Source organism: Marmota marmota, unplaced genomic scaffold (assembly GCF_001458135.2).
Source record: "Marmota marmota marmota unplaced genomic scaffold, marMar, whole genome shotgun sequence".
NCBI classification, from domain to species: Eukaryota; Metazoa; Chordata; class Mammalia; order Rodentia; family Sciuridae; genus Marmota; species Marmota marmota.
In genome coordinates, this window is record NW_025999880.1 from 11,968,488 (window position 1) to 11,993,162 (window position 24,675).

At 41.0% G+C, this 24,675-nt stretch overlaps 1 protein-coding gene across 4 annotated transcripts in view; it reads right to left on the reverse strand.

The window, feature by feature from the left end:
• Positions 1-7,021: 7,021 nt before the first annotated feature.
• Positions 7,022-24,675, reverse strand: part of Kat7 (lysine acetyltransferase 7) — a 30,611-nt gene continuing 12,957 nt past the window's right edge. Inside the window, exons 6-15 of one of the 4 annotated variants that reach the window (XM_015495499.2) lie at positions 22,496-22,585; positions 20,857-20,955; positions 19,410-19,520; positions 16,515-16,706; positions 13,648-13,737; positions 13,305-13,445; positions 12,022-12,115; positions 9,971-10,117; positions 9,333-9,439; positions 7,022-8,714 (exon numbers count right to left, since the gene is read on the reverse strand). In XM_015495499.2, the coding sequence (XP_015350985.1) occupies positions 8,613-8,714; positions 9,333-9,439; positions 9,971-10,117; positions 12,022-12,115; positions 13,305-13,445; positions 13,648-13,737; positions 16,515-16,706; positions 19,410-19,520; positions 20,857-20,955; positions 22,496-22,585 (1,173 nt within the window). In that variant the 3' untranslated portion in view covers positions 7,022-8,612. Of the gene's footprint in view, positions 8,715-9,332; positions 9,440-9,970; positions 10,139-12,021; positions 12,116-13,304; positions 13,446-13,647; positions 13,738-16,514; positions 16,707-19,409; positions 19,521-20,856; positions 20,956-22,495; positions 22,586-24,675 lie in introns of all 4 variants that reach the window. The other 3 variants (XM_048789247.1, XM_048789264.1, XM_015495500.2) reach the window with 3 other exon arrangements.

Below are 24,675 nucleotides of genomic sequence, written 5' to 3' on the forward strand. Positions count from 1 at the left end.
AAAAAAAAAAAAAAAAAAAAAAAAAAAAAAAAAGGTTAGTTTTTCTGGACATTTGAGTCTTGTCAGGGAATGTGGGTGGGAGTAGGTTATATTTAAAAGGAGGGGAAAGCAGGCCTTGATGGAGGGCAGGACCTTCATCTAGGTGCCAGGGAAGTGACAGGAAGGCTGATAAGGGGAAGCCAAATGGTGCCAGCACAACCTGTGGCTCCTTCCATCTGACCTGTAGTGACTCTGTCCTAAGACTGCCTGCTCATTGTAAACCCAGAACACACCCTGAGCCTTTTTTCTTTTTTTTTGGCAGGAGCTGGTGCCGGGGATTGAACTCAGGGGCACTCCACCACTGAGCCACACCCCTAGCCCTATTTTGTATTTTATTTAGAGACAGGGTCACATAGTCACTTAGTACCTCGATAAGTTGCTGAGGCTGGCTTTGAACTCAAGATCCTCCTGTCTCAGTCTCCCAAACTGCTGGGATTACAGGTGTGCGTCACCATGCCCGGCTCCTGAACCTCTGTTTTATCTCACACCTGTCATGTCCAATGATGCATATGGGAGCAGGGGACAGTGCAGGCTTCCTAGGATTCTTACACTGCCGAACTCTCCCGTTAAGGAGCTTCCTAGCCTCCCCAGTGCCCATTTCACCCTAGCCCCCCCATCCAATGGTTGGTCCCAAGGGATGGGTTGCTTCAATAACCCAACTCAAGGAGCAGCAAAAGGGTTTATGACTTTATCCATGTGTTTGAAGTTTGGGAGGTTTAGGAAAAACCAAACATTTAATAAGTTTCCTCAATACGCTAGCACTTCCCTAGAACCTCAGATAGGACTGGGAATATGAAAGAAGTGAGAGGAATTTGCCCTGATGACCTAAGGTCCTTAGAAGAGAACCAAGATGCACTCACTCTGGAAAGCCCACAGCCTTCTTGCCAATCATCTCTTTGGAACCCACCATGTTCCCTCAAGCTCCGGTTCCAGCACATGCCATTCCCTTTCCATTTTGTGGGTTCTTATTCACAGGTCAATTTCTCCATAAAGTTTCCCCCTTGGGGAACTACCCATTCATTGCCTGCTCAGTGTTCCCAAAGCACCTTACACACTTTCTTCCATTCACACTCAATAGAAAATGTGTTGCTCTAATTAGTTTGCCTCAAGGTCAGGAACCTCACCTTAATTATCTTTATACCCTCAGCTCAAACAGTAGTGCTTGATGCATAAGTGGTCCTCGGGAAGTGGGTTGGAGGGCTCACGTTTCCTGTCCACAAGGAGTCTGTCTCGAGGGAGCCAAAGTTAATGCAAGTAACTGAAGTAAATAACAGCAGCCACTGCTTAGTGAACATGGTGGGTAGTCCTTGAACTCTGCATGTCCGACACTGAACTTCTGATCTGCATCGCTACACATTAGTATACCCAGATGCCAAAGAAAGCTGGGAGTTACTCTTCACCTCTGATGCATCCTCTAGCTGTGGAGGATGTCAAATTCTTCCACTTCTGGCCATCCCTGCTAGCTAGATTAACATAAGCCACCCTTGGCCCTTCTTGGAAGGGAATGGCCTCCCCACAGTGTCTGCTTTCCATCTTGCTGCCATCCACTACTTTTTGTGTGTGTGTATGTGGTGCTGGGGATTGAACCCAGGGTCTTACGCATGCAAAGCAAGCGCTCTACCAACTGAGCTATATCCCCAGTCTTCCCCATGCCTTTTAAAAAAGGAAAATGGATCGTGCCCATCCCTGACCAGTTCAGTGCTGCCCTGAGATAAACACAACAATCTTGTCAACACCTCCAAGGTCCTGTGCTCTCTGTTCTCTCCTCTCAATCCTCAAGCTCATTACCAGGTTCTCAGGCTTCCCCAACTGGACACTGCCCCAGTTACTCTACTTCTCTCCTGGGTTATCTTTCAGGTTCTAGGATAAAGACCCTTTTAAAGACAGGGCTTCTTAGTTCAAGTTCAACCAATCCTCTTTTGCTATGCTTTCATAATACCTTGTCCCATTCCTGTTAAACTGATCACAATTGAAAATAATTCGCCTCATCCAGGAGATTGCTAGTCACTCATGTAGCACTAAATCTCCTGTCCCAGGGCCTAATAACACTTATGAATACTTGGGTACTGAATGAATGTCAGGCCCTTTGCAAGACAATTCACCTTCACAACCACCATTCCTGGTCTGCAGATGAGTATAAGCCACTTTCTTGAAGTTACACAGGAAATGGCAGAGCCAAGATTTGAGTCAAGGCGGCTTCACTCCACATGCTCAAACCTGACACTTACAAGCCTCAGGTGAAATTGTAAGTGGGGCCTCAAAGGAATTCCTTTTTAACTGGGCCTATTTGGGTAGGGGAAAAAAATTTCCCAATATGTCTGACCCCAGCATACCAGAATCTCCAGAAGCTCCATCCAGATCAAATCATTTCAGAAATGTTACGTTCTCGCTCCTCTTTGGAAAATTCTAGTATGCATTAGCTTACTGGAGGTTTTGAGAAGTCCAGAAGTCAAGACATATACTGGTACTTACAGTGTTTTCCAAATTTATTTGACCACAGCACTCTTTGTTCATACTTTTGTATTTAATGGAAGACTTCTGGGGAATGTTGAAGTGGAGGCTTTCCCAGTAAACACAGAGAAGGGGATAATGGGCTAATTCAACTGCATGCTGAGGCTACGTAGAAGGGAATGATGAAGGCTATGAGGGCTGAGTCAGCTTATGGAAAAACTTGAAAGCCAGGATAAATACGAACTTAATCCAAGGAGCACAGGAGGTCACATGAATTCTTGAACAGGGAAGTGACAGGCTGTGTGTCAGTTGTAGAAGCACATTAATCCACTTCTAAGGAAGTGAGAATTCTAAAGCCAGTCAGAGGCCTCAGAAACAATTTTAGAGTTGGGATGTGCTGAATGACCACACTGGGGCTGAATTGACTGAGGGTGCCATTCACATAAGAGTTGCCCAAGATGGGGATCCTCCCCTGTGCACCTTTCAATCACAAGAAGGAAATTAATGGAAACTATAGGATCAAACTGAATTCTAGCCCTTCAGAAATCCTTTTTTATTCTGCCCCCAATACTGGGAATGGAACCAAGAGCCTTACACATGCTAGGCAAGTGCTTTTACCACTAAGCTATACCCCCAGCCCTCATTAAGTCCTGTCTCGCTTACCCTTTACTGTGTCAAACAATTCCAAAACATGGCTTAGAAGAATATTTCTCTGGGTTGGTGGGACTTAAAGCTGGATGTTTCGTTAGCTTCCTATGGTGACAGCAGGGACCATTCACAAAGCTGCAGTGAGGAGTTTGAAATTGAAACTTTCAAGAAACCCAAGTGTGGACTTGTGGAGCTACCAGTTGTCCTACACATGGTCTCTTACTTGGTCTCCCTTTCCCTAGTAGTTTAGCCCAAGCTTCTAGCTTGAAGACATGTCAGCACATGTCCAATAGCAAAGGTGGAAGCTACCAGAAGCACTTCCATATCATTTTACCAGTCAGTCAAAATGAGTCATAGGTAAAAGTGGACCACTGATAGGAAGGAGCAGCACATACTTACGGGGGATGGGAGCAATTGTTGGTAGCCATCTTTGAAGATATCCAAAAGTATAAGATTCTGGTAACTTTGGAATAAACATAAAGCAAGATGTTTCCAGAAACAAATACCAACTAAGAACAAAGACTGGCTTCTTGGAATGAACGTGACTTGGTTAAGAAAAAAGGTGTTTCTCTCTACATGGAACACTTGGCAGGTACCATGAAGCCAGAGCTGTACAACAGCACAGGTTATTCTCTCCACTCTTGGGCACAAGTAAACAAACTTCCAAGCCCCTAAATGGCGATGGCAGGACCTGTGTCTAAAGGTATTGCACAAGAGTGAAGAGGCAGACTGATATTTTGGCACCAGGGGCATTTTTCACCACCAGGCAACCCTTTTGTTTCTTTCTTAGTGACATTTATTGGCACTGTTGAAGACACCACAAAGGAAGTGAGCAATTACACTGCCCCCATCAGCAGGAGATAGTCTGGAAGAAGCAGTCTTACATGTTTGTGGCAAAAAGTGCTGGAGCAAAACCAGTTGAGGTCCAATTCTAGAATTTCATGATCCTGATGAACAGCAAAGGGTCGTTTCTGAATTCAACACGTGCTATTACTTAACAAAGAGGTTTTCATATTTTATTCTTATGACGTGCAATTCTATACATTTTGTACGTATACATACCTGTGAGTCTCACAGGGAAGAGGGAAGCCAACATTGAGAGACAGTAAGGCATGCCTTTGCCATCCCATTTCACTACACTAGATGGAATTAGTTGTGGAGTCCACTCACACTCAAGAACCAGCTTAGGGCCTTGGGCTAAGAGTGAAGGCAGGCAGAGAGCAAGACTCCTATTCTCACTGAGGCTTCTCAAACCAGGGTTTCTTAACCCCAGGTCCAGATATGGCCTTCAAAGGTGATTTCCTGAGCTGTAGATAAGTGTGTACAGATCTGCATAGGTGCATTAAGAAGAAAAAAAAAATCAAATCCAGTGCTTTGATCAGATTTCGAAAGGTCAGAAGAAAACAAAAGGGAGTAAAGATGTAGCTAAGAACTCTGCTGCTTGATCCTCCACCTCATGAAACCACTGTTTTAATGCCATTTGACACTGATTGCTCATCAAAGGGGGAAAAGGCAGGGAGGTAAAGGACTGCCCTTGGAAAGTTACTAATGTACATCCAGAAAAGACTGGTTTTCATTTGCTTCATGTTCCAGAAGGAATGTGTACTGTAAGCAAGCTGTGGCTTTTTATATACTCGTTTTAGATGTTATGTAGCCCCCACCTTCATCTCAACTAACTGGCTTGACATGGTCAACTCCATTCCAGGCCCCTCCTAACCCCAGCCATAACCTGTCCAGAATTATAGGGACTAACAAAAGTTGAGCAAATCAAAAGATTCACCTTGTCAACATGAAGGGTATACTATATGCTTACTTGATATGATTCACTATTACCATGTAAGAAATGGGAAAACAGGGCTGGGGTTGTGGCTCAGTGGTAGAGTGCTCACCTAGCATGTGTGAGGCACTGGGTTCGATCCTTAGCACCACATTAAAAATAAATAAACAAATTAAAGATATTGTGTCAACCTAAAAAAAAAAGAAAGAAAGGGGAAAACAACAGAGGCATCAGGTCACCAGACCGCACGACAGCATTATCAAAATATAGGATTTGGAACTAGAGGAACAAGGCTCTCATCCTGTTGCTATTAGCTGTCAAGAACTCTCTGAACATCAAAACTTCTCTTCTGGAAAAAGCATCTAAGACCCATCTTCCAGTGCTGTAAGGGCACTGTGCAGGCAAAGGGGCAGTTTGTCCCTAATTCATCAGCAGTCCCAAGTGAGGCATATCTTCTGCTTCCCTGGTTTCCCACTCCTGCCCAACTTGCTACCTCTACAATCAACCAAAATCAACTCTTGTCTCAAAGTATTTACTAGCTTCCTTAATATTCTTGTAATGGAAGCTTTAGAAACATGGGTGCCTGTAGCCAGGGCATCTAGCTAGCAGGGAGAGGATGATTAATCATTAAGGAATCAAAAAAGCTAGAAGAAAGGTGTGGGGCTTCACTGCTTATGGTGTCACCGTGGGTTCCAGGTTTCCCTGCAAAACCAATGTGAACATCAGCTGCATGGGGCTATTGCGAGGCAGTGATGCCACCCAGCATATGGGAAGTACATGCTAGAGGTTACTTCCTCCCCAAATGGTGTAGGTGACTCCACTGGACGTCAGGAGTTAGATCCAGGACTGTCAACTTCTAATGAAGGAGCAGCTGAGCTTCTTTTATGCACAGGGGTTAGAGAACTTCAAAGGGGATATGGAGTCCCACTCAATGTTGTGCAGGAAAGTAAACACTCTGTTCCCATAGTTGTAAAAGGTTCAAACCAGAAAAGTCTTCCTTTTACTAAAAGGAATAGCAACCAGTTTAGAGGACTGGGACCAGGACTGTGCACAAAATTCCAAGCACATTTTCCTCTGAGCATTTCATTTCCATAGTTTATATATTACCTACTTCAATTTTTTTTCAAAATGTGAAGAAAAGCAAAATTTCCCTTTGAGGCAAACATTTACAACAGGGAGACTTTGGCATGCATCATTAAGAAAAGATGAGATGAGTCTTTTTATAAAAAACTTCAGCTTCTCTTCACCCCACGCTTACCCTAATAAGTGGCACCCAAGGACTCTAGCCTTGCAAAGGACTCTTTGTGTGCCCAGAGGTATAGGGTCTCAACACTCCCAGCCACAGTAAACAAAACCATCTCAGCAACACAACGACTCCACCCTCCTCCCTTTCTACCAGACAGATGGAAAGTGCCCAGCTTCCTTTCCTGCCACTGGATAAAAGCTGCAGACAATCTGGAAGAGAAGGAATGATTAGAGGTGACACAATTCACTACTGGAGAATGTGCTTATAGATAGATGAGACAGACATCTGTTTCTGACTCCCTTAAGTATCCATTGTAGCTGGGGACTGTGATACACTCCTGTGATCCCAGTGGATCCAGAGGCTAAGACAGGAGGATCATGAGTTCAAAGCCAGCCTCAGCAACAGTGAGGCACTAAGCAACTCAGTTGACCCCCTGTCTTTAAATAAAATAGAAAATAGAGCTGGGGATGTGGCTCAGTGGTCAAGTGCCCCTGAATTCAATCCCTGGTTACCACCCGCCGCCCCGCAAAAACGTATCCATCATATGCTACCTATACTCACTTCCCACTATTCCTTTGCCCCTAAAACCAGACAAAAATGAACTCAATAAAAAAGTATGTGTAATACCAAGTAGCCACTGCTGGCACCAAAAAGAAGGCAGTTTGAATTCATCCCAACTACACAAGTTCAGACTCAGCACTCCCTCTATGGCTAGCACCAAGGGAAAAACAATTCCACAGCCACAAACCACATCCCTCAACAGTCTACTTCTAGAAAAAACAAGTCCCCATGCACTTACTATTAGAGCAGGTCAGCTGCGTCATTGTCATACACAAATGAGAGCCCCAGATAAAACAGACTTGAGCAGAGAACATGCTTTATTGAGGAGTAGATATAGAAGAGCACATTCTACCACATGTGGGGAAGGGTTTACATCTGTAAAAGGCCTTTACCCCTTAAGAAAACCCCCAGTGAAGTTGCTTTTGGATAAATTTTAACAGTGACACTGAAACTGGAGGGGAGCCGCCACTGAACATGCTTAAAATCAGCTCCCCCCAACCCACAGTGAATATAAGTAGTGTACAGAGATGACAAGAGAAAGGCACAAATGACCAGAGTCGGGAGTGTGGTAAGGGTGCCACATGAAGACAGCAGTGTTGTAGGAGACCAAGTTGGGAAGGGTGACATGTCAGACATCAAAAGCTGCCCCAAGATAGCAGGTTATAACGGGCTAGGGAGAAATTAGAGGGAACATCTCTTCCTTCACTTGAACAACACCAAAAATAGGAGACCAGAGAATAGGATGGTGTCAAATCCAAAAGGGAAATGGAGGAGGAGTTCTTGGAAGGGCAGAAGCACTTTAGGCCTAGAAGAGGGTGAGTAACTGTTGAAAAGAGAAGCAAACCTTGGCAGGTGGCCACTCTGCCTTGCTGAAAGCCATGGGCTGAGACAGAAAGTCATTTTCAATCACTTTCAACTTCTCCCAAGATGCTCTGGACAAAATCAATGCAACTTATGTGGAAGTACAGGGGTCCTATTAAAACTGGTATGAGGGACAAGGTTTTGCAGTACTATTAAACCAGTTAACATGAAGCATGAAAGGGAGAACTGGAAATTATTTTGGCACCTGTGAATGTAAAAGGGGCAGGGAGTAAAGAGAGAAGAAAACATTTACTGCTGGGCACTCTGTGGTGAGGCAAAAGAATTATCCATTCCCTTCCACAATGCCCACTGCCCACAGGTGAACTCAAACCAAAATACAGTATCACCACCTCTTATTGCTCTCGCCATATCATTTGGATGGATTATTGCACTGTTACCAAAACTAATCTCTGGGAAACTCTTAAGAAGTATTTGGTTCTGGGCAGCCCAATACTGATCAAAAACAAGTCTTCCAATAAAAATGGAGGAACAAAGGTTAAATAAAGCAAGATGAAATCTCATGTGAATGGACCCCTCCCAGTACACACACACACCCTCAAAAGTGCTGCCTCTTCCCTGCCCCTCCACAAAAACACTTGTAAAGAGTAACTGGAAAGGTCTTGGTAGTGGCAACCATATTTGGAGGTCTGGTGACCAGGCGGCAAGAAGCACTAGTACAAAGTTCAGAGGACAAGACACACCTCATGGGGCAAGAGAACATGAGGAGGGAACCAGTGACTGGACAGGTACAGTACCATAACAGAACTCCTTGGGTCAGTGCTATGAGGGATCTGCACTTGAGTCTAATACAGATCTCATCCAGGCAACCTCACTGAGGCCGAAACAACAGTTCCTCAGAACCAGTGTCTGCAGTGTAAATGAAGGTCGGAGCCAGGACAGTCCTGAGGGGGATGGCCTTCCCAAAGGATACTGTACTTGCCAATCACAAGAGCAACAGAAATGACAGACAGATCCCTAGGGTACGGATTCCTACTGCTGGGGTTCGCTGGCTCGGAATGACAGGTCACTTTAAGTGCCCTTGGGAGGGGTCCATTTTAAGCAGCTTGGATCCATGGTTTTATTAGAGTTGGACCTTTTGGCCTCTTTGGCTATCCACTCATCAATCAGGTCCTGGGAAGAACAATGGGAACAACTGTTAGACTCGTTCAATCAGCATGCCTTGACATACAGATTTTAAAATAACTACTAGCCAAGAAGAAATCACCAAAAGGTTAACAATGTATTAAGGTTTAAGAAAATATCCTTTGATTTGCAAATGGCTTTCCTACCTAATAAATTTCTTCCAATTTTGCCCATAGTAAGAACCGGAATCATTATTCACCTATCTTTATTACACGTATGAGTCAACTAAAAAAATTAAAAGTGGGCATTAGTTGAGATGGCATTTAAAACCATTCCGAAAGCCCGGGAGTCTGTGAAGATTCCCCTCTACAGCTGGGCCATTCTTCCTAATCTAAGAAAATCATTAAATGATAAAAGTGCTATGCAACATAAAGCTGCTTAACTGGTGTCATCCAACTTTGAGACAGGAGCTTAACAAAAGCTCCCGATAAGGACAAGGTAGGAGATAAGCTTAATACCAAAGGTCACTCGGGCTTTACACTGCCAGTTAAAGAAATGAAGGCATAATATTTGAGCTCCTCTGTGAAAGGATGGGTGGTAAGACCCCTACTGGGCTCTGCTCAAGGGACAGTCAGCAAGGAGCAAGCAGCTGATTAAAAACCTCACCTGTCTCTTTAAAACTAGGTGTTTGCCTTTCCAATACTTGAGCATCTGAAGGGCTTGCAGAGTGCTGACAATGTCCACGGGATTCACGGCGGTCTCCTGACTAATTTCTGAAAACAGAAGAGTCACTGAGAACCTGGTCAAAGCATAGACCCCCACCCTTTTTGAGGTTTCCTTTCTCTTAGGAGAAATCCAAAGGGCTAGAATCTCTGATTCAATCCTACCTGTTCGGAAAATGTATACAAAGAATTTGACCAGTCAAATAAGAGTGAAAAAGGATATTATAGTAAGAAGCTACTCTTGGTTAATTAGAGATATCAAGGTCAAACAGACCAAAATAAATCCTACCTTTGCATAAAAGGGATATCTTAGAAGCTCTTGCATGTGTCAAAATATTTGTTTTTCTTCTTCATTTTTAAGAAACCAGTTCATAGCCATTCCCAGGGGTCAACCGCTCTAGAATCCCTAGGCACTCTAGTGAGGCTCTCTGTAATGGTCCATATCAGTGGTCTTCATATTTAGAAGAAACACAGAATGGGGCACAGCTTTGCAGGTGACAAAAAGCATGAACAGGGGTCAAGTGGAAAAGGTAGGACATCTAGTGGAACTAACAATGAAACATTAAAGAATTAAAAACCAACCTTTGATAGAAATCTCTTTGCCTTGAAAATTATGCAGGTAACGGAGAAGCACTTCTTTCCAGTAACTACGATAGCTTATGAGCCCCAGATCTGAGAGTGGACGTTCTGGAGAGCCAACTTTTTCTTCCACTTTGGAAAGTAAATAACCTGCCAGGGAACAAATACAGACTTTTTCTTTTTTTTAATTTTTAAGTTGCTGGTAGACCTATATCTATCTATCTATCTATTTATTGTGCCAATGTTTACTTATTTATGTGTGGTGCTGAGAATTTAATCCAGTACCTCACACATGCCAGGCAAGTGTGCTACTGCTGAGCCCCAGCTCCAGCCCCAGCCCCAGCCCCAGCCTAAATACAGACTTTTTCTAGCAACACTGTATTTCATCCTAATAGCAAAGAACAGTGCTAAGGAAGAAAGTTTAAGAAGTACAATTTGCTCTGCAGTATCAATTAGGGATCAGCCATTCAATGGAATATGTACTGTGTAGCTGTTAAATATAATATGCTGCCTTTGTATAAACAAAAGGGGAAGAAGGTGTATTTACAGTTACTTATAATGACACCAAAAAAACAAAAAAAAACCTCTGGAAGCCTTTACTAGAATTTTAAAAACAACGACTCTATGTTGTGATATGTTGCAAACAGGTTAAGAACACAGAGGAGAAGCCATTTCATTATATGGCTTTTTATATTTTTCAAAATTTTGAACTGATTATCTCAGTACCACCCATGTAGTAGTAGGGAGTGGGAAAGTGCAAATGAAGATACCTCCAGTTTTAACGTCTAACATTCAATTTATACAAAATATACATGAGAATGTGATCTGCAAAATACATAATATGGGAAACTCTACTAGACAACTAATCTTTTGTCACCAAAAGAAACAGCAGGAGGGCTGGGGATGTGGCATGCGTGCGGCCCGGGTTCGATCCTCAGCACCACATACACACAAAGATGTTGTGTCCACCGAAAATTAAATAAAAATAAATAAAAATTATTTAAAAAAAAAAAAAAAAGAAAGAAACAGCAGGGGGCAAAAAAAAAGACATGGAGTAGGCACTTTTAGATTCAAAGTGAATTACAGGCCAGGCCAGGTGGCACATGCCTATAATCTCAGTGGCTCAAAATATTGAGGCAGGTGGATCACAAATTCAAGGCCAGTCTGAGCAGCTCAATGAGACCTCAGAACACAGAGAGACCCTGTCTCAAAATAAAAATAAAACTAGAACACCCCTGGGTTCAATCCCCAGTACCACATTTTTTAAAATGGTAAATACCCTGTTTAATATATGCTGTTGAATCAAAGACATTTCGTCCCAGCCAACAGCCCTGTAACTCATCTCATCCCTGCAGATCCATCAGTCTTCCTGTATTTAGTAACAGCACTGAGCACACTTCGCGGCCATTAAAAATTATCAACAAAAAGCACAAAAATGTGGAAAAGTGGCACTAACAGACCGACAATGACACTTGTTCACGGTATGACAGCTAAACAGGGTGACTTATTTGAATGTGGCTAAGTATGTGTGTATCCAATGACCCTTAATTTTTCCTGCACTGGGCATGTCCATGGATGACCACAAAGGTGCCAAGATGTTAGGGTTTCAAGTAAATTTTAGTGGGCAGACAATTCCATAAAGGTGGAATCCAAGATTAATGAGAATAGAGTGTAATACTCAAAGTCTGTATCAGGTATATGGATTACCTCTAGACAAGTCCTTGAAAAATGAAATCCCAAACATCAAAGAAACAGATTTTAAGCCTTATGCATGTGTGTGTTCTGTTTAAGTCTCAAACTAGGATAATCCTGAAGAGCTTAATTTTTTATTCTCCTAATTAAGTACCAACTCAGAGTCCTGTATTCATTGAGTATTAACTGAGTTATTAGTAGACTGACAGCGTTTAGGATTTCTCCACTTGTTCATTCATTCACTAAGAAGCAGTATACTTCTACTACATCCCAGGAATTGCAGAGACCACAGGACAGACAGACAGGCAATGGTCACAGGGTCCCTGCCTTGTGAAGCTGATGACTTTAGCATCCCTACTTACTGAAATCAATAAGCATCTTGCCATAGCCCTGTCTCATGTACTGAGGCATGGTAAGGATACAGGATACGTTGTAGTTCAGGAATGAATTCTTTTCCTAAAAAGAGCAAACAAATGAGCAGGTCATTAAGAGTTTGGGACCAAGGTTTTCACACTCCTACAGATATAAAATAAAGCTGCCTACAAAATATGACTAACCAGTCCTGGGGAGTGGCTATCAGGCTCAGTTATTATACCCATACCCTTTATGATGCCCAAAGTCATTAATCCCAGGGTTTCAAGTTGAGACCTCCAGTTCATTTTAAGGGGGTTAACTCTGGGTTCTTTACAGCCAGAGTATAGGTCAAGAAGATTAAGACTCCTGAGTGGCTCTACAGCATTCCCCCTTAAAAAAATTTTTTTTTAAATTTATTTCTGTGAGGTGCTGAGAATCGAATCCAGTACCTCACATATGCTTGGCGAGTGTTCTACCACTGAGCCACAGCCCCAGCCCTACAGCACCCTCTTTAAAAGCAATTTTTTCAAATGGAGACTATATAGTGGAAGAGAAGAAAAGAAAATTAACATAAATACTCATTCTGGAGGGGGATCAATAAATGATCAAATCGCATATAATACAATTTCCATTAGGCAAGCACTCTACCCCATTCCTGAATTGTACACTTCAAGTGGGTTAACTGTTTGGCTTGTGAATGTATATAAATTTTATTTCAATTTTAGTTGCTATAGTAAAAAGTCATAAGCCAAATCCAGCCTTTGTCGGTGAAGGCCCAGAGGCATTAATAGGACTATGCTAGAAGGAGCCCAGCTAACCCCAGGCAACTGGAATATATTCCTGGTTTTAAGCTAACAACACTGAGGATCGCGAAGCCAAAGAGTTGGCTTGACTGCAAAATGCGTGTTCATGGATTACTAGGGAGGCCAAGGCCACTAATTAATAGGCAGCTCCAGCCTGCAAGTCCAGAAATGAATAAACCAGAACTTTTAATAAACAATTGGATATTTTCATTAAACTACCTTTGATACATGCATTTGTCTTTGATTTTCTTAAAGGAAGGACTTTCATCATTGCCAGGGGTATGATCTCTTCCCCATCAGGGATTTGAGCCCCAAGATGCCAACATCCATCACCCCTGCTCTGACCATTAGCTGCTGCTTTTTTTTTTTTTTTTTTTTGGTGCTGGGAACTAAACCCAGGGCCTTGTACACGCAAGGCAAGCACTCTATCAACTGAGCTATATCCCCAGCCTCAGCCATTAGCTTCTTAATCCCCAGATCCTACTGACCTTGGAAAAATATCCAATTAGGTGACAGCCAGTGTTGTCTGCTTCAGTCATAACATAGAACAGGAAGGGTTCCACATCATAATATAATGTCTTGTGGTCCAGAAAAAGCTTGGCCAGCAGGCACAGATTTTGGCAGTAAATCTGGAAGAGAGGAAGAGATTCCATGAAAGGGCCAGTGAATTCAAAACTTATCAGATAAAGGCCTAAAAATATGATCATATCATTATTGTGCACGCAAAATGTTGATATTCTTTACAAGGTGTGGTTAAAAAAAAATACCCAACTCCTTCAGAAATCTATGAACACATATTCCCACCGCTCTATCTTACTTGCCACTTTTTACCTTATTTTTCTTGCCATCTACTTCAAACACAGAGATTGAGCCTTTGCGATATATCTCATCACCAGGAGGGTGTTTCCACACACACTTGGCCTGCAAGAGAATGAATTCCCATCAGGGATAAAGAGCTCCCTATGGAAAAGGGTCCTCAAAGGGAAAAAGCATCACAGATCAAATCTGGTTAACTGAACTGAGGGAAAGTTGGATACACATATTACAGATTTTTTTTTTCCAGTAAAACAAATAAAGTCTTCTAAAGTCATTGTAGTATATATGTGGAATTTTTATAACCATTTGGAACAAGTTTTCTAGATTGTATTCTGGCAGTGTCTTGGTCCAGGAGATTAAAATCATCTACTACGTAAAAGCCAGATAAATAAGAATATCCTTGCTTAGTATAAAATGCCTCATGCCAACAGGAAACTCTTAAGCAGCTTATTTGCAGGAGCTTAGAGTTGCTAAGTACTTCACTCTCACCTTTACCAGTAACTTCTCATTACCACTTAACCATTACCGTCTTTTTCCAGATTAGAAAAATGACCCACAGTAATCAAAACCAAATGAACCACTATCTGCCCCAGCTCCAGGCAAATGCATTCTCCTTGTTATGTAAGTATATAAGAGAAAGTCTTTCTGTGGCTTAAAAAACAGGAAAAGCACCATGGCTGAGTTGCAGGACACTGGGGGGCACTTGGCCACAAGAGGGCACAAGGCATTTTCTTTTCTCACTCTCAATTGCCAGTATATTTGTTGCTGTTTTTCTTTTGAGGTGCTACGGATGGAATCCAGGGCCTTGGGCATGCGAGGCAAGTGTTTTACAACTGAGCTACACCTCAGCCCTGCCAATAGCTTTAATGTAGCCCATCACTCGTGTAAACACGTTAATTCTGGAAAGGTTTCAGGTAAAAACATTTTTAAATGTTGTTTTAAAAAACTGTACATATGTGGAATATTTTTGTGTTTTTTTTTAGTTTTTAGTTGTAGTTGGACACAATATCTTTATTTTATTTATTCATTTTTTAATGTGGTGCTGAGGATCAAACCCAAGGCCCTACATATGCTAGGCAAGTGCTCCACCACTGAGCCACAACTCCAACCCCTATGTGTTTTGCTTTTGTAGTGCTAGGGATTGAACCCAGGGCCTTGAACATGCTAAGTGAGGGATCTACCATGGAGGCACATCCCCAGCCTAGGAACATTTTATATTAAACAATTTTATTTTGGCTTCCTGTCAACTCAAGAATCCTGGTCCTCCCAGCAGCTTGGGAGGCTGACACAGGAAGATCATGGATTCAAAGCCAACTTCAGCAATTTAGTGAGACTCTGTCTCTAGATAAAATATAAAAAAGGGCTGAAGATGTGGCTCAGTGGTTGAGCGCCCCTGGGTTCAATTCCCTAGTACTGAAAAAAAAGAATCATGTTTTAATTTTGTTACATGTAAATCCAAATATTATTAACTGGAATTGCTTCAGAGCTCCACCTATAGTTTGCTCCCATCTCCACCCTTTTACTCATGCTGGCTCTTTCCAACAATAACTAACACAACAGTAATTTCTTTTACAACAAAAGCCAAGTCAAAGAAAGACCACTTCAGTTTACATGGTATTCAGAATAGTCATGGAGTAAAATACGTTTATAATTCCTCAAATTTGATTTTTATAACTCATATAATACAGTAGGCCCCAAATTATGCAGAATATTTATTTGATCCCTGAATTTATTTAGACCCTTTGTTTCCTCTATTTCTTGTCTTGTCCTTTTGGCTACCTTCATTGGTGAATGTTACTAAATAACCAGGAAGAAAAAGGTAGAAATGTAAATAGTTCATATCATTAAAAATACCAGTTTTACTTACCTCCATGATCTACAATCTGTCAGTATTCAGTTCCCTGACACCATTACTGTCTATGCCAGTCCTCACCCATTACCAGCCCTCCATTATTGTATACCCACCTCAGGCAAAGCAAGGGTGATAAGAGTCTGGAGGGTTTAATTCATCACCGCAGGACTGGACCACAAAGCTACATGTGCTCCAGAGCTGGGAACACAAAACAGTACCACCAAACTAGGGAGCAGTACATGACAGGAATCACAGTAATCCTGGATTGTAGATGATGGGGAAGAAAAGAGTTTTACCCAAAGGCTTTAGAGCCAAAGCATGTTGTGACTGTAGAAACAAAAATATTTCATAACTCTCTACCCCTTCCCCTTTCTCTTTTCCTGCTCCATGGCAGAAATTCCCTTTAAGACCAGGCTTTTTGTTCCATAACTAGGGAAGGAAAAATGGCTTAAAGCTGAAGAAAATCTAGTAAGCACATTTGTTAACAGCAAAACCAGATTCAAGTTCTGTTTCCTATTTTAAAATGAAGAATGTTCAGAAGCCAGAAAGTACTAGAACAACTTGAGGATGAGGCACCCAGGACACGGTCTGTTAATTGAAATTATCTGTCAATCTTGCCTTCTTCATATATATTTTCATTCAACATACATTTCCTGAATACTCACTGCCCAAAAGGTGAGCTACTCTGTCTCTACTCTGTCTAATGAAGTCCATGCATTTTCATCTAGTTTAAGACACACAAAACCCTGGACAGAGGTAATTCATATTCTGAGGAACAAGTAGAGAAGAGTAGGAAGCAAGAAAAACAGACAAAGCAAGGCCTATGACAGGATGTGGTTAAGGGCCTTCAGCGGTTCTGAGTAGAACCAGCATCAGCTAGGCCACAGGCTATATGCCTCACCCTGAAACGTGACTTTCGATTCCCTATGCCTTTGTACCACTAAGATTGCTACGACTGATGTCATCTCTAGGGCAAAAATCTTGTAACACTGTTATGATAGTCAAGGCAGAGGAATCCAAGACAACTCACCATGTGGCGGCGGAGTATAGTTTGGCTCTTCATATATTTTAAACAGAATTCACACATGTAGAGACGTCCCAGCCGTGCATATTCTTCAGGATAGGGAGAATGGTACCAAGTATCAAGCTCATAGCGACCAAATGCAATTGTTTTAATCATGTTGCTCCCTTCTGTGATTTGGCCTTGCAGCCTTAATTTCTCCTATTGCCAAGGAGAAATCAAAAGTCAAAAGAAGATTAGAATTTACTGTCTTTGTTTTCAAAACCTATAGTAGTAAGCTTGTGTGCAGGCCACCATGCTAGGCTATGGAAAAAAAAAAAGGCTTTACTTCTATGTATGAGATACTCATACTAGAAAGGGCCACATGGGCCCCAAGATCAGGCAGACGATTATTTACTGTGTGGGGCTAGAGATGTAGCTCAGTAGAAGAGCACTTGCCTGGCATGCATGAGGCCCTGAGTTTGATCCCTGATACTGCCAAAAAAAAAAAAAAGAAAAAGAAGAAGAAGAAACAACACCCATATACCTATATTGCTCAGAGCACAGGTTTCAATAAAACTGCTTCGCTACTCCCTACAACATTCTGGGTCTCATCAGAATGAGTCCTTGGAGAGGATGGGACTGTGGGTCAGGGGTAGAGCGCTCGCCTAGCATGCATGGGGCATTGGGTTCAATCCTCAGCACCACATAAAAAAATAAAAAAAAAAAAAAAGAATGAGTCCTTGGATACATTTTTATCAGTCAAAACCAAACAGAGGGCTGGGGATGTGGCTCAAGCGGTAGTGCGCTCGCCTGTCATGCGCGAAGCACTGGGTTCGATCCTCAGCACCACATAAAAATAAAGATGTTGTGTCCACCGAAAACTAAAAAATAAGTATTAAAAAATTCTCTCTTTCAAAAAAAACCAAAAAACAGAATTATAATCTACCACAGATTCAAACTCCCTACTCTTCCAAAGTATTCTAAACCTAAATAAATAAGAAACTAAACAAGTGAAATTATTTAGACTATCTCCTTTACTACGCAAAAGTTGTTTTTTCACAAAACCATACAAATCTCAGTGATATATATTCACAATATTCAATTTTAAAAATAATAGTCCTTAAAAAATTTTTTTTCTTGGGGGGAGCACTAGGGATTGAATCCAGGGGTGCTTTACCACTGACCTATCTCTCTAGTACTTCATATCTTCTATTTTGAGACAGGTCTAAATGCTCAGGCTGGCCTGGAACTTGTAATCCTCCTGCCTCGGCTTCCTGAGTCCCGGGATTACAGGTGTATGCCAATGTGCACAGCCTTAAAAAGTATGTGGACAACAATTTAATTCTGCAGTCTAAGCAAGTAGAAAATAGTTCTGGATCCCTAGCTTCCTTCAGTGCCGTGAACTGACTACAGAAGTAGTCTGTTGGGCTGGGGCTGTAGCTCAGTGGTAGAACGCTTGCCTAGCACATGTGAGGCACTGGGTTCGATCCCCAGCACCACATAAAAATAAACAAATAAAATAAAGGCATTCTGTCTACCTCACAACTACAATAACCAGATGGAAAGCTGTGAAAGGTAGGACTAGGTAATGCTTTTCCAGAACAGGAAAGAAAAGCAGCCACAGTGATGGCAGCCTATCCCAGCACAGAGGAGTCTTTAAACCTCCTTTAAGTTTTCAATCAATCTAATTTTTTTAAATATCTTTGTTTACTTATTTTTATGTGGTGCTGAGGATCGAACCTGGATCTCACACATGTGAGGTGAGTGATCTACCACTGAGCCACAACCCAAGCCCCCTCTAATTTTGATATAATAAAAAAGAGTGAAGAGTGGAGATGAGATTCCTTTTACAAGCTTTTCCTGAACACACTTATCTGTTAAATCAATTCCCAGAATTTTTTGATCTATATTTGTTTAAAATTCTGCCACAGGCATCAAACCTAACTATAAACTAATTGTAAATATAAATCAAAAGGAAACCATCTTATATATAAAACTCGGCTGTGTCAAAGCTTAATTCTAAAACATCTGATAAAAGTGGTGGGTGAAGGGCATGCACCTGTAGTTCCAGCACTGGGAAAGCTGAGGTGAGGAGGATCATTTGAACCCAGAGTTTAAGACCAGCCTGAGCAACATAATAAGACTTCTGTCTCAAAAAAATAAAAATAAAAAGGGCTGGGGTTGTGGCTCAGTGGTAGAGCGGTTGCCTAGCATGTGTGAGGCATTGGGTTTGAGTAAATAAATAAAGGTCCATCAACAACTAATAAAAATATTTTAAAAATAAATAAATAATCTGACAGTAGCCCTCCCCCTTAATTTCCCCTTCACTTTTATTTCCTTGCTTTCAGAATAACTATTCAAGTGCAGTGAAGAAACCAGGTCCCAGCTAGAGCTAGAGATGGGCATGGGCTAGTATGCACACTGTCCCTAGGTTCTCAGAATTGCAAATTACCCAATTGAGACAAAGGAACACCTACTCAAAGTGCCTCACTACCTCAAGTCAAACTAGAACTTGGTGGGGTGGGGGGTGGAAAGTAGGGAAATAATATAAGGAATAGGGAAGAGAGGAGGAGAAGTAGTTTATTTATTTATTTTTAATACCTTTATTTATTTATTTATTTATTTATTTATTTATTTATTTATTTATTTATTTATTTATTTCTATGTGGTACTGAGGATTGAACCCAGGGCCTCGCACATGCTGGGCAAGGGGCACATGCTGGGCAAGTGGTGAGTGCACTACCGGGTGGTTTGTTTTAAATAAGAATGGGAAGGGCAGTCACAAAAGAAGGACAGCTAGGGGAGGGGAAGAGACTTGAGCAGCAAAGCAGTATCATGGCCATCAGACTGAGGCTAATCATTTTTCCTGGCAGTTCTGAATGCCTTTCACAAGGGTTTTAGCTTGGAGGTTTTAACTCTCACCAAATCCTCTGAAGCCCGGGCTTGTGCTCTTCGGAAAAGATCTAAATCATACTCGCTTGTCAGGTTTTCCAAGAGAGGTTCCCGAGTGTTCCCATAGGTCTGTCTGTGTTCCTAAGAAAAGAAACAGAATGGAATACTCTCTGCTGCTAAGAAGTTAGTTCACTTCATTCCAATGGACATCGACCACAGCCATAAACTGTCTACTCAGCACCTACATACTAGGTGCTAGGGACTAAGCACAGACTCCTTAGTAGGTTAATACTAAAGCACACTCACTACCCATTCTAAAGAATCTGGAGATGCTTCTACAGCTCCAGGATGGAGTGCTGTTTATCCATATATGAGCAACCCCAAGATCAGAACTCTGCCTCCATTTCTTCATGAGAAAACACGTAGCACAGTGCAAAATATGAAGCACAGCAAACACAGAGGCACTACAAATCCTAGGAGTCCTGAGACCTAAAAGATTTTCCCTGATTTAAAACAAACAAAAAGGTTCTCCAAGCCTTAGTGTTTTATGTTTTAACACATTAGTCTAAAAGAAAATCTGCAAGTAAAGAGGGTGGCCAGGTTAATAAGCAGTCCTTTATAAATTCTTTGCCTTGAATTGCTGTAGCCACCATTGCCATTGTCCACCGACAATGTCAGCTCCCACTTTAAAACTTCAGCCCAAAACTGCAAGGAAAAAAAACAGGCTAGCCTCTTTAAAAAGTCTCATTAAAATTAAGAAAGATTAAAAGAAAAATCACACAGAATTAAAAGCACACAATTTGGTTCTAGACAACTTTCGTATCTTACCATAGCTCTTGCTACAAGTACGTTTCTCTGGAGAGAAATCAGACAATGGAAATGTCTCTTTTAAATCTCTGATTTAGTCCTTCCCTCTGGGCTCTAGACTCCACCTCTCCCCCCAGAGGAGAAGAGACAATGGTAGTTAAATTAAGTGATGTCTCATCCCAGGAAGAACATTCCTCATTTTCCACATAAATTAGCATCTGAAGAAACCATTCACCTGTACCTTTACCCCTTTAAAAATTTCTTCTGGAAGCTGGGGATGTAGCTCAGTAGCAAAATGCTGAGGCCCTGGGATCCAAGCTCCTGCATGCACTCACAAGGGGAGTGAACAGGACAGAGGCAGGCATGCAATCTGGTACCCTACAGCTTACTATTAAAGCTTTCCCTAGGCTACAAACCCAACAATCTGGTACATCAGGTGTTCAGCTACAACTTCACCTAACAACCCACCATCCAACAACACTCCAGATGTTTGGGGGCCTATAGTAAGTTTTGAGTGCCAGAGAGGAGTCACTTGGCATTCACTCAGCCTTCACTGGATATTAAATTGCACAGAATATCAAAGAGCAAACCTGACAAAGCTTAGAAAGCAAAAGGAAATCAAATGCCACAGCAGGAGTTCATGCTAATTAAGTACTGAACTCTTCCTTACCATGTATTTCTCTTTCTGTTCTTTGCTCAGTCCAGAATTTCTTTTCTTCCTGAGTTCGGCCACCTTTTCTTTGTATCGCAGCTGCCTTTCTGATGGTGCCTAAAAGGAAGAAGGAGAAAACTGAGAAGCTAGCTAGAAAATTCATCATGAAGTAAAGCTTCAAAGCATCGTATTTTTAAAAAAATTAAAGAAAAATACTGCTAGAAACAATTATAACCACACTAAATAATATGACAATTTTGTAATTCCAAATTAGGTTTTTTTCCATTACCCAAACCACTACCTTAACTGCCAGTTAAATATGAGTTCAGGGATGCAAATTTATTTTAATACAAATTAAAAATGGAAGTCTCCATCAAAGCAACAGAAATAAGATAAAGATCATTTCAACTCAGTATTTATTGAATACTTACTGTTTTGTTTTTGTTTTCGTTTTGATACTAGCAATTGATACCCAGGGCCTTGCACATGCTAAACATGTACCACTGATCTATATCCCAAGGCTGCTTACAATTTTTGAAGTAATGCTTACTGATCTGATCGAAAGTAATATAAAAATAAATAAAAACAAAAACTGAGTAAAACTAGAATCTAAGACAGATGATGACAAAGAATGTGGCTACCATTTACGAGTGCCTTCACCTGCCAAGCACTGGGGATAGGTACTTTATATACATAATTTAGCTCTACCCTGACAGGTGGGCATTGTTTACTCCTTTTATTAAAAGAGAAATAAAGTTTAGGGAGATTGGCTGAACTTCCTAAGACAACACAATTAAACAATCACAGTATTCAGATTCAGATCTGTTTGGCAAAGCCAAATTTCTTCCTCACCACACCATGCCTCCTTTGCTATCCACCTACAATGTAACTACAAAAACAAACCTGGATAATGACCTATGTATAATGTGAGACAAAGGCTGACATTTTGAGAACATAACATGGAAATACATAAGAAAGAGATTCACTACTGGTCAGAAAGGATTTGAAAAGAATTCCTACAACAGCTAAGAGCTACACAAAGCCTTGAAGGAAAATATCAACTCCTCTTCTTGGTACACGTAGAGTTTCAAGCAGGAAACCAGCAAGAGTAAAGATCAAAGACATTTAGGAAGAACAAGGAATTTAGGGCAATCAATGTGGCTTCAATGTTCACAGAGGCAGGAGGACTAGGACAAAGCCAGGATGCTTCCTGGAAATCATAGGAAGAGGAAAATGACTTGGTTAACAAGTGGCAAATGCTAAGGAAAAGTGGATGATGATCTTGCAAATGTTCTAGCAAAGTGGAGGGGATCTGAAGAGAAACTATAATGAGATTTAAAAAAAAAAAAAAGGAATGCTAAATGAGGAACTGAAACACCAAGTATAATCTTTTCAAATAATCAGAATACCTGTTAATATTAACTACTATTATTATAAAGAACTTGATTACTCCACATGAAATAAAAGTTTTGCTTGATGAAAATTTACTATTTGAAAAAAAAACACGATTCTCAGTTTAATACCTAAAAGAGCAGTTATTTAGACATACCATGGGAAACGAGGCATGGATATGACTATAAAGACAGTTATGGGGCAAAGGAGATCCAAGGCATGGATCTCAAGCTATGAACGGCCAGAGCTTTCACAAGGCCCGTACCTGGTGCCTGGTTGCATGCCTGTTGTTGTCATCTTGCCTGTGGGACAGCATCCTTTCTTCTATCTGCTTATCCCGGCTCTGTGCTCTCACCTGCAACCATCAACAACGTCAATAAATCCACCTGATTCTAAGACTACGTTCACTTAAAGTATAAAAATACAATAATAATCCCTTGAATTTATGTTGTACTTTGAAAGTAAAGTACAACCTATTATCACAATCTCCGTAAGAAAGAGATAAGGCAAGCTTCATATTTTGCTTTCTCAGCCATTAACTGAGAACCAGAGAAGTGAAATGATTGCAGCTAAATGATGATAAAACTAAGATTTTAATTAAGTCTGATGACTCAAGAGCCTGGACTCTTTCCACTGTGCCATGAATAAGAAACTGTGAGAAGTGCAAGAGACTGAGGAAGGACAAAGAAAGTCGGGTTCAAGTCCACAGGAAAACTGAAATCTGTAGTTATGTGATCTCAAACAAATTATATCAGCTCTCAATAGTTTCAGTTTCATCACTTGGGAACTGAGACCTCATTTCCAACTGCCTATCTCAATTTCATCATTAAAACTTAGCAAGGTCAAAAGAGAAAAACTAGCATTCCTCACAATCCACTCCATCCCAAATGTTCCCAATAAATGGCAATACCATCTCAACAACTGATCAGACCAAAAGTCGGATGTCCTTAATTCTTCTTTCTCACAACTCACATTGAATCCATCAGTAAATCTAGTAGCTTGCTTCCCTCCAAAATACAACCTGAATCCAACCTATTAAGACTCTCCACTGATGCCACACTAGGATAGGCATCTAGTATCATTAATGCCAGGAATTCTAAGCAGTCTTTCGATTGCTCTACCCCATGTGAACTCTTCCCTAACAGTCCATTCTCCACGTTACCAAGTTGTCATTTATTTAAACAAAACGTCCATGAAATTGTATCAAATGTCTGTTCAGACCCTTCAAATGCTTCCTGCTGCCATCAGAATAAAAACATAACTCCTTGTGCCAAGACCCACAAGGCCTTCAAGGTGTGAATCCTGCTTTCTCATTTCCCTTGATGGTCCAGCCACACTGCTTATTTTCAATTCCTCAAAACCAACGATTTATCCCCACGTCCTGGTCTTTGTGCTTGTTATTCCTTCTACTTAGCTATTTCTATTACTATTTCTTCTCCTAAAGCTTCACACAATTGTCTCTGTGCCATCATTCATGTCCAAGATCAAATGCCAACTTCTCAGGAATGTATTCCTTGATGCCCCCACCTTGCAAAAGCAGTACATTATCCTTACCCCCCAAGTAGTCACTCTCTTTAGTCCTTGTTCCTCATAGTACTTATCTCTACATGAAATTCTTATTTACTTATCAATTTTTAGGTTTGTATTGCCTCCTCCCATGACAGTGTATCCTCCCTGAACGCAATTATCTTATTCACTGAATCCTATAATATCTGTAACAGTGTTTACCACATGTAGCCACAGAAACATGACTGAATCAAAATGGTAATATTGCTGACTACAAAGGTTTACTGAGAAACTCCTGAGTCATGATGTATATGCAGGCAATTTTTAAACTCTAGAGCTTGTGCTGGGCTGGTGTGTAGACCTGTAGTGGAGTAGCCTGCCTAGCATTCACAAGGTCCTGAGTTTGATCACCAGTTCTGAACAAAACAAAACAAAACAAAACCCCACACAAAAACAACATAAAAGATTCTATCATTTCTTGAAAATGTTCATGAAGTACCAGTTTAAACTCTCCACTTGGTATTCCAAGAGGAATAAAGATTTTTTTCAGAAATTCTCCTGATCTTCCAAGCAACATGGTCCAGAAGTAAAGATGGATTACGTATGCTAAGCCTCCTTCTCCTTATAAAGGACAAGAGACAAAGATGAAAAAATCAGAACATAAATGTTTTTCTTTTTTTCAGAATTTTATTCCCCAGAATGAATTTTTTCTTTTCCTAAAAGAGGTTGCTTAAGGTAACATGCAGATACTGCTATGAACCAACATTTTTTAAAGTTATGCCTTAAAAAGATTTTGATGTAAAACCAACCACATTATTAGATCATTATATTTAAAGGCAAGCAGTAGACAATTCACATAAAACCAAGATCAGATGTTTTCAGAGCAAGAAGTACCCAATGACTTGTCATCTTCCGATTAGAAGTTGGAAGAGCTATTCA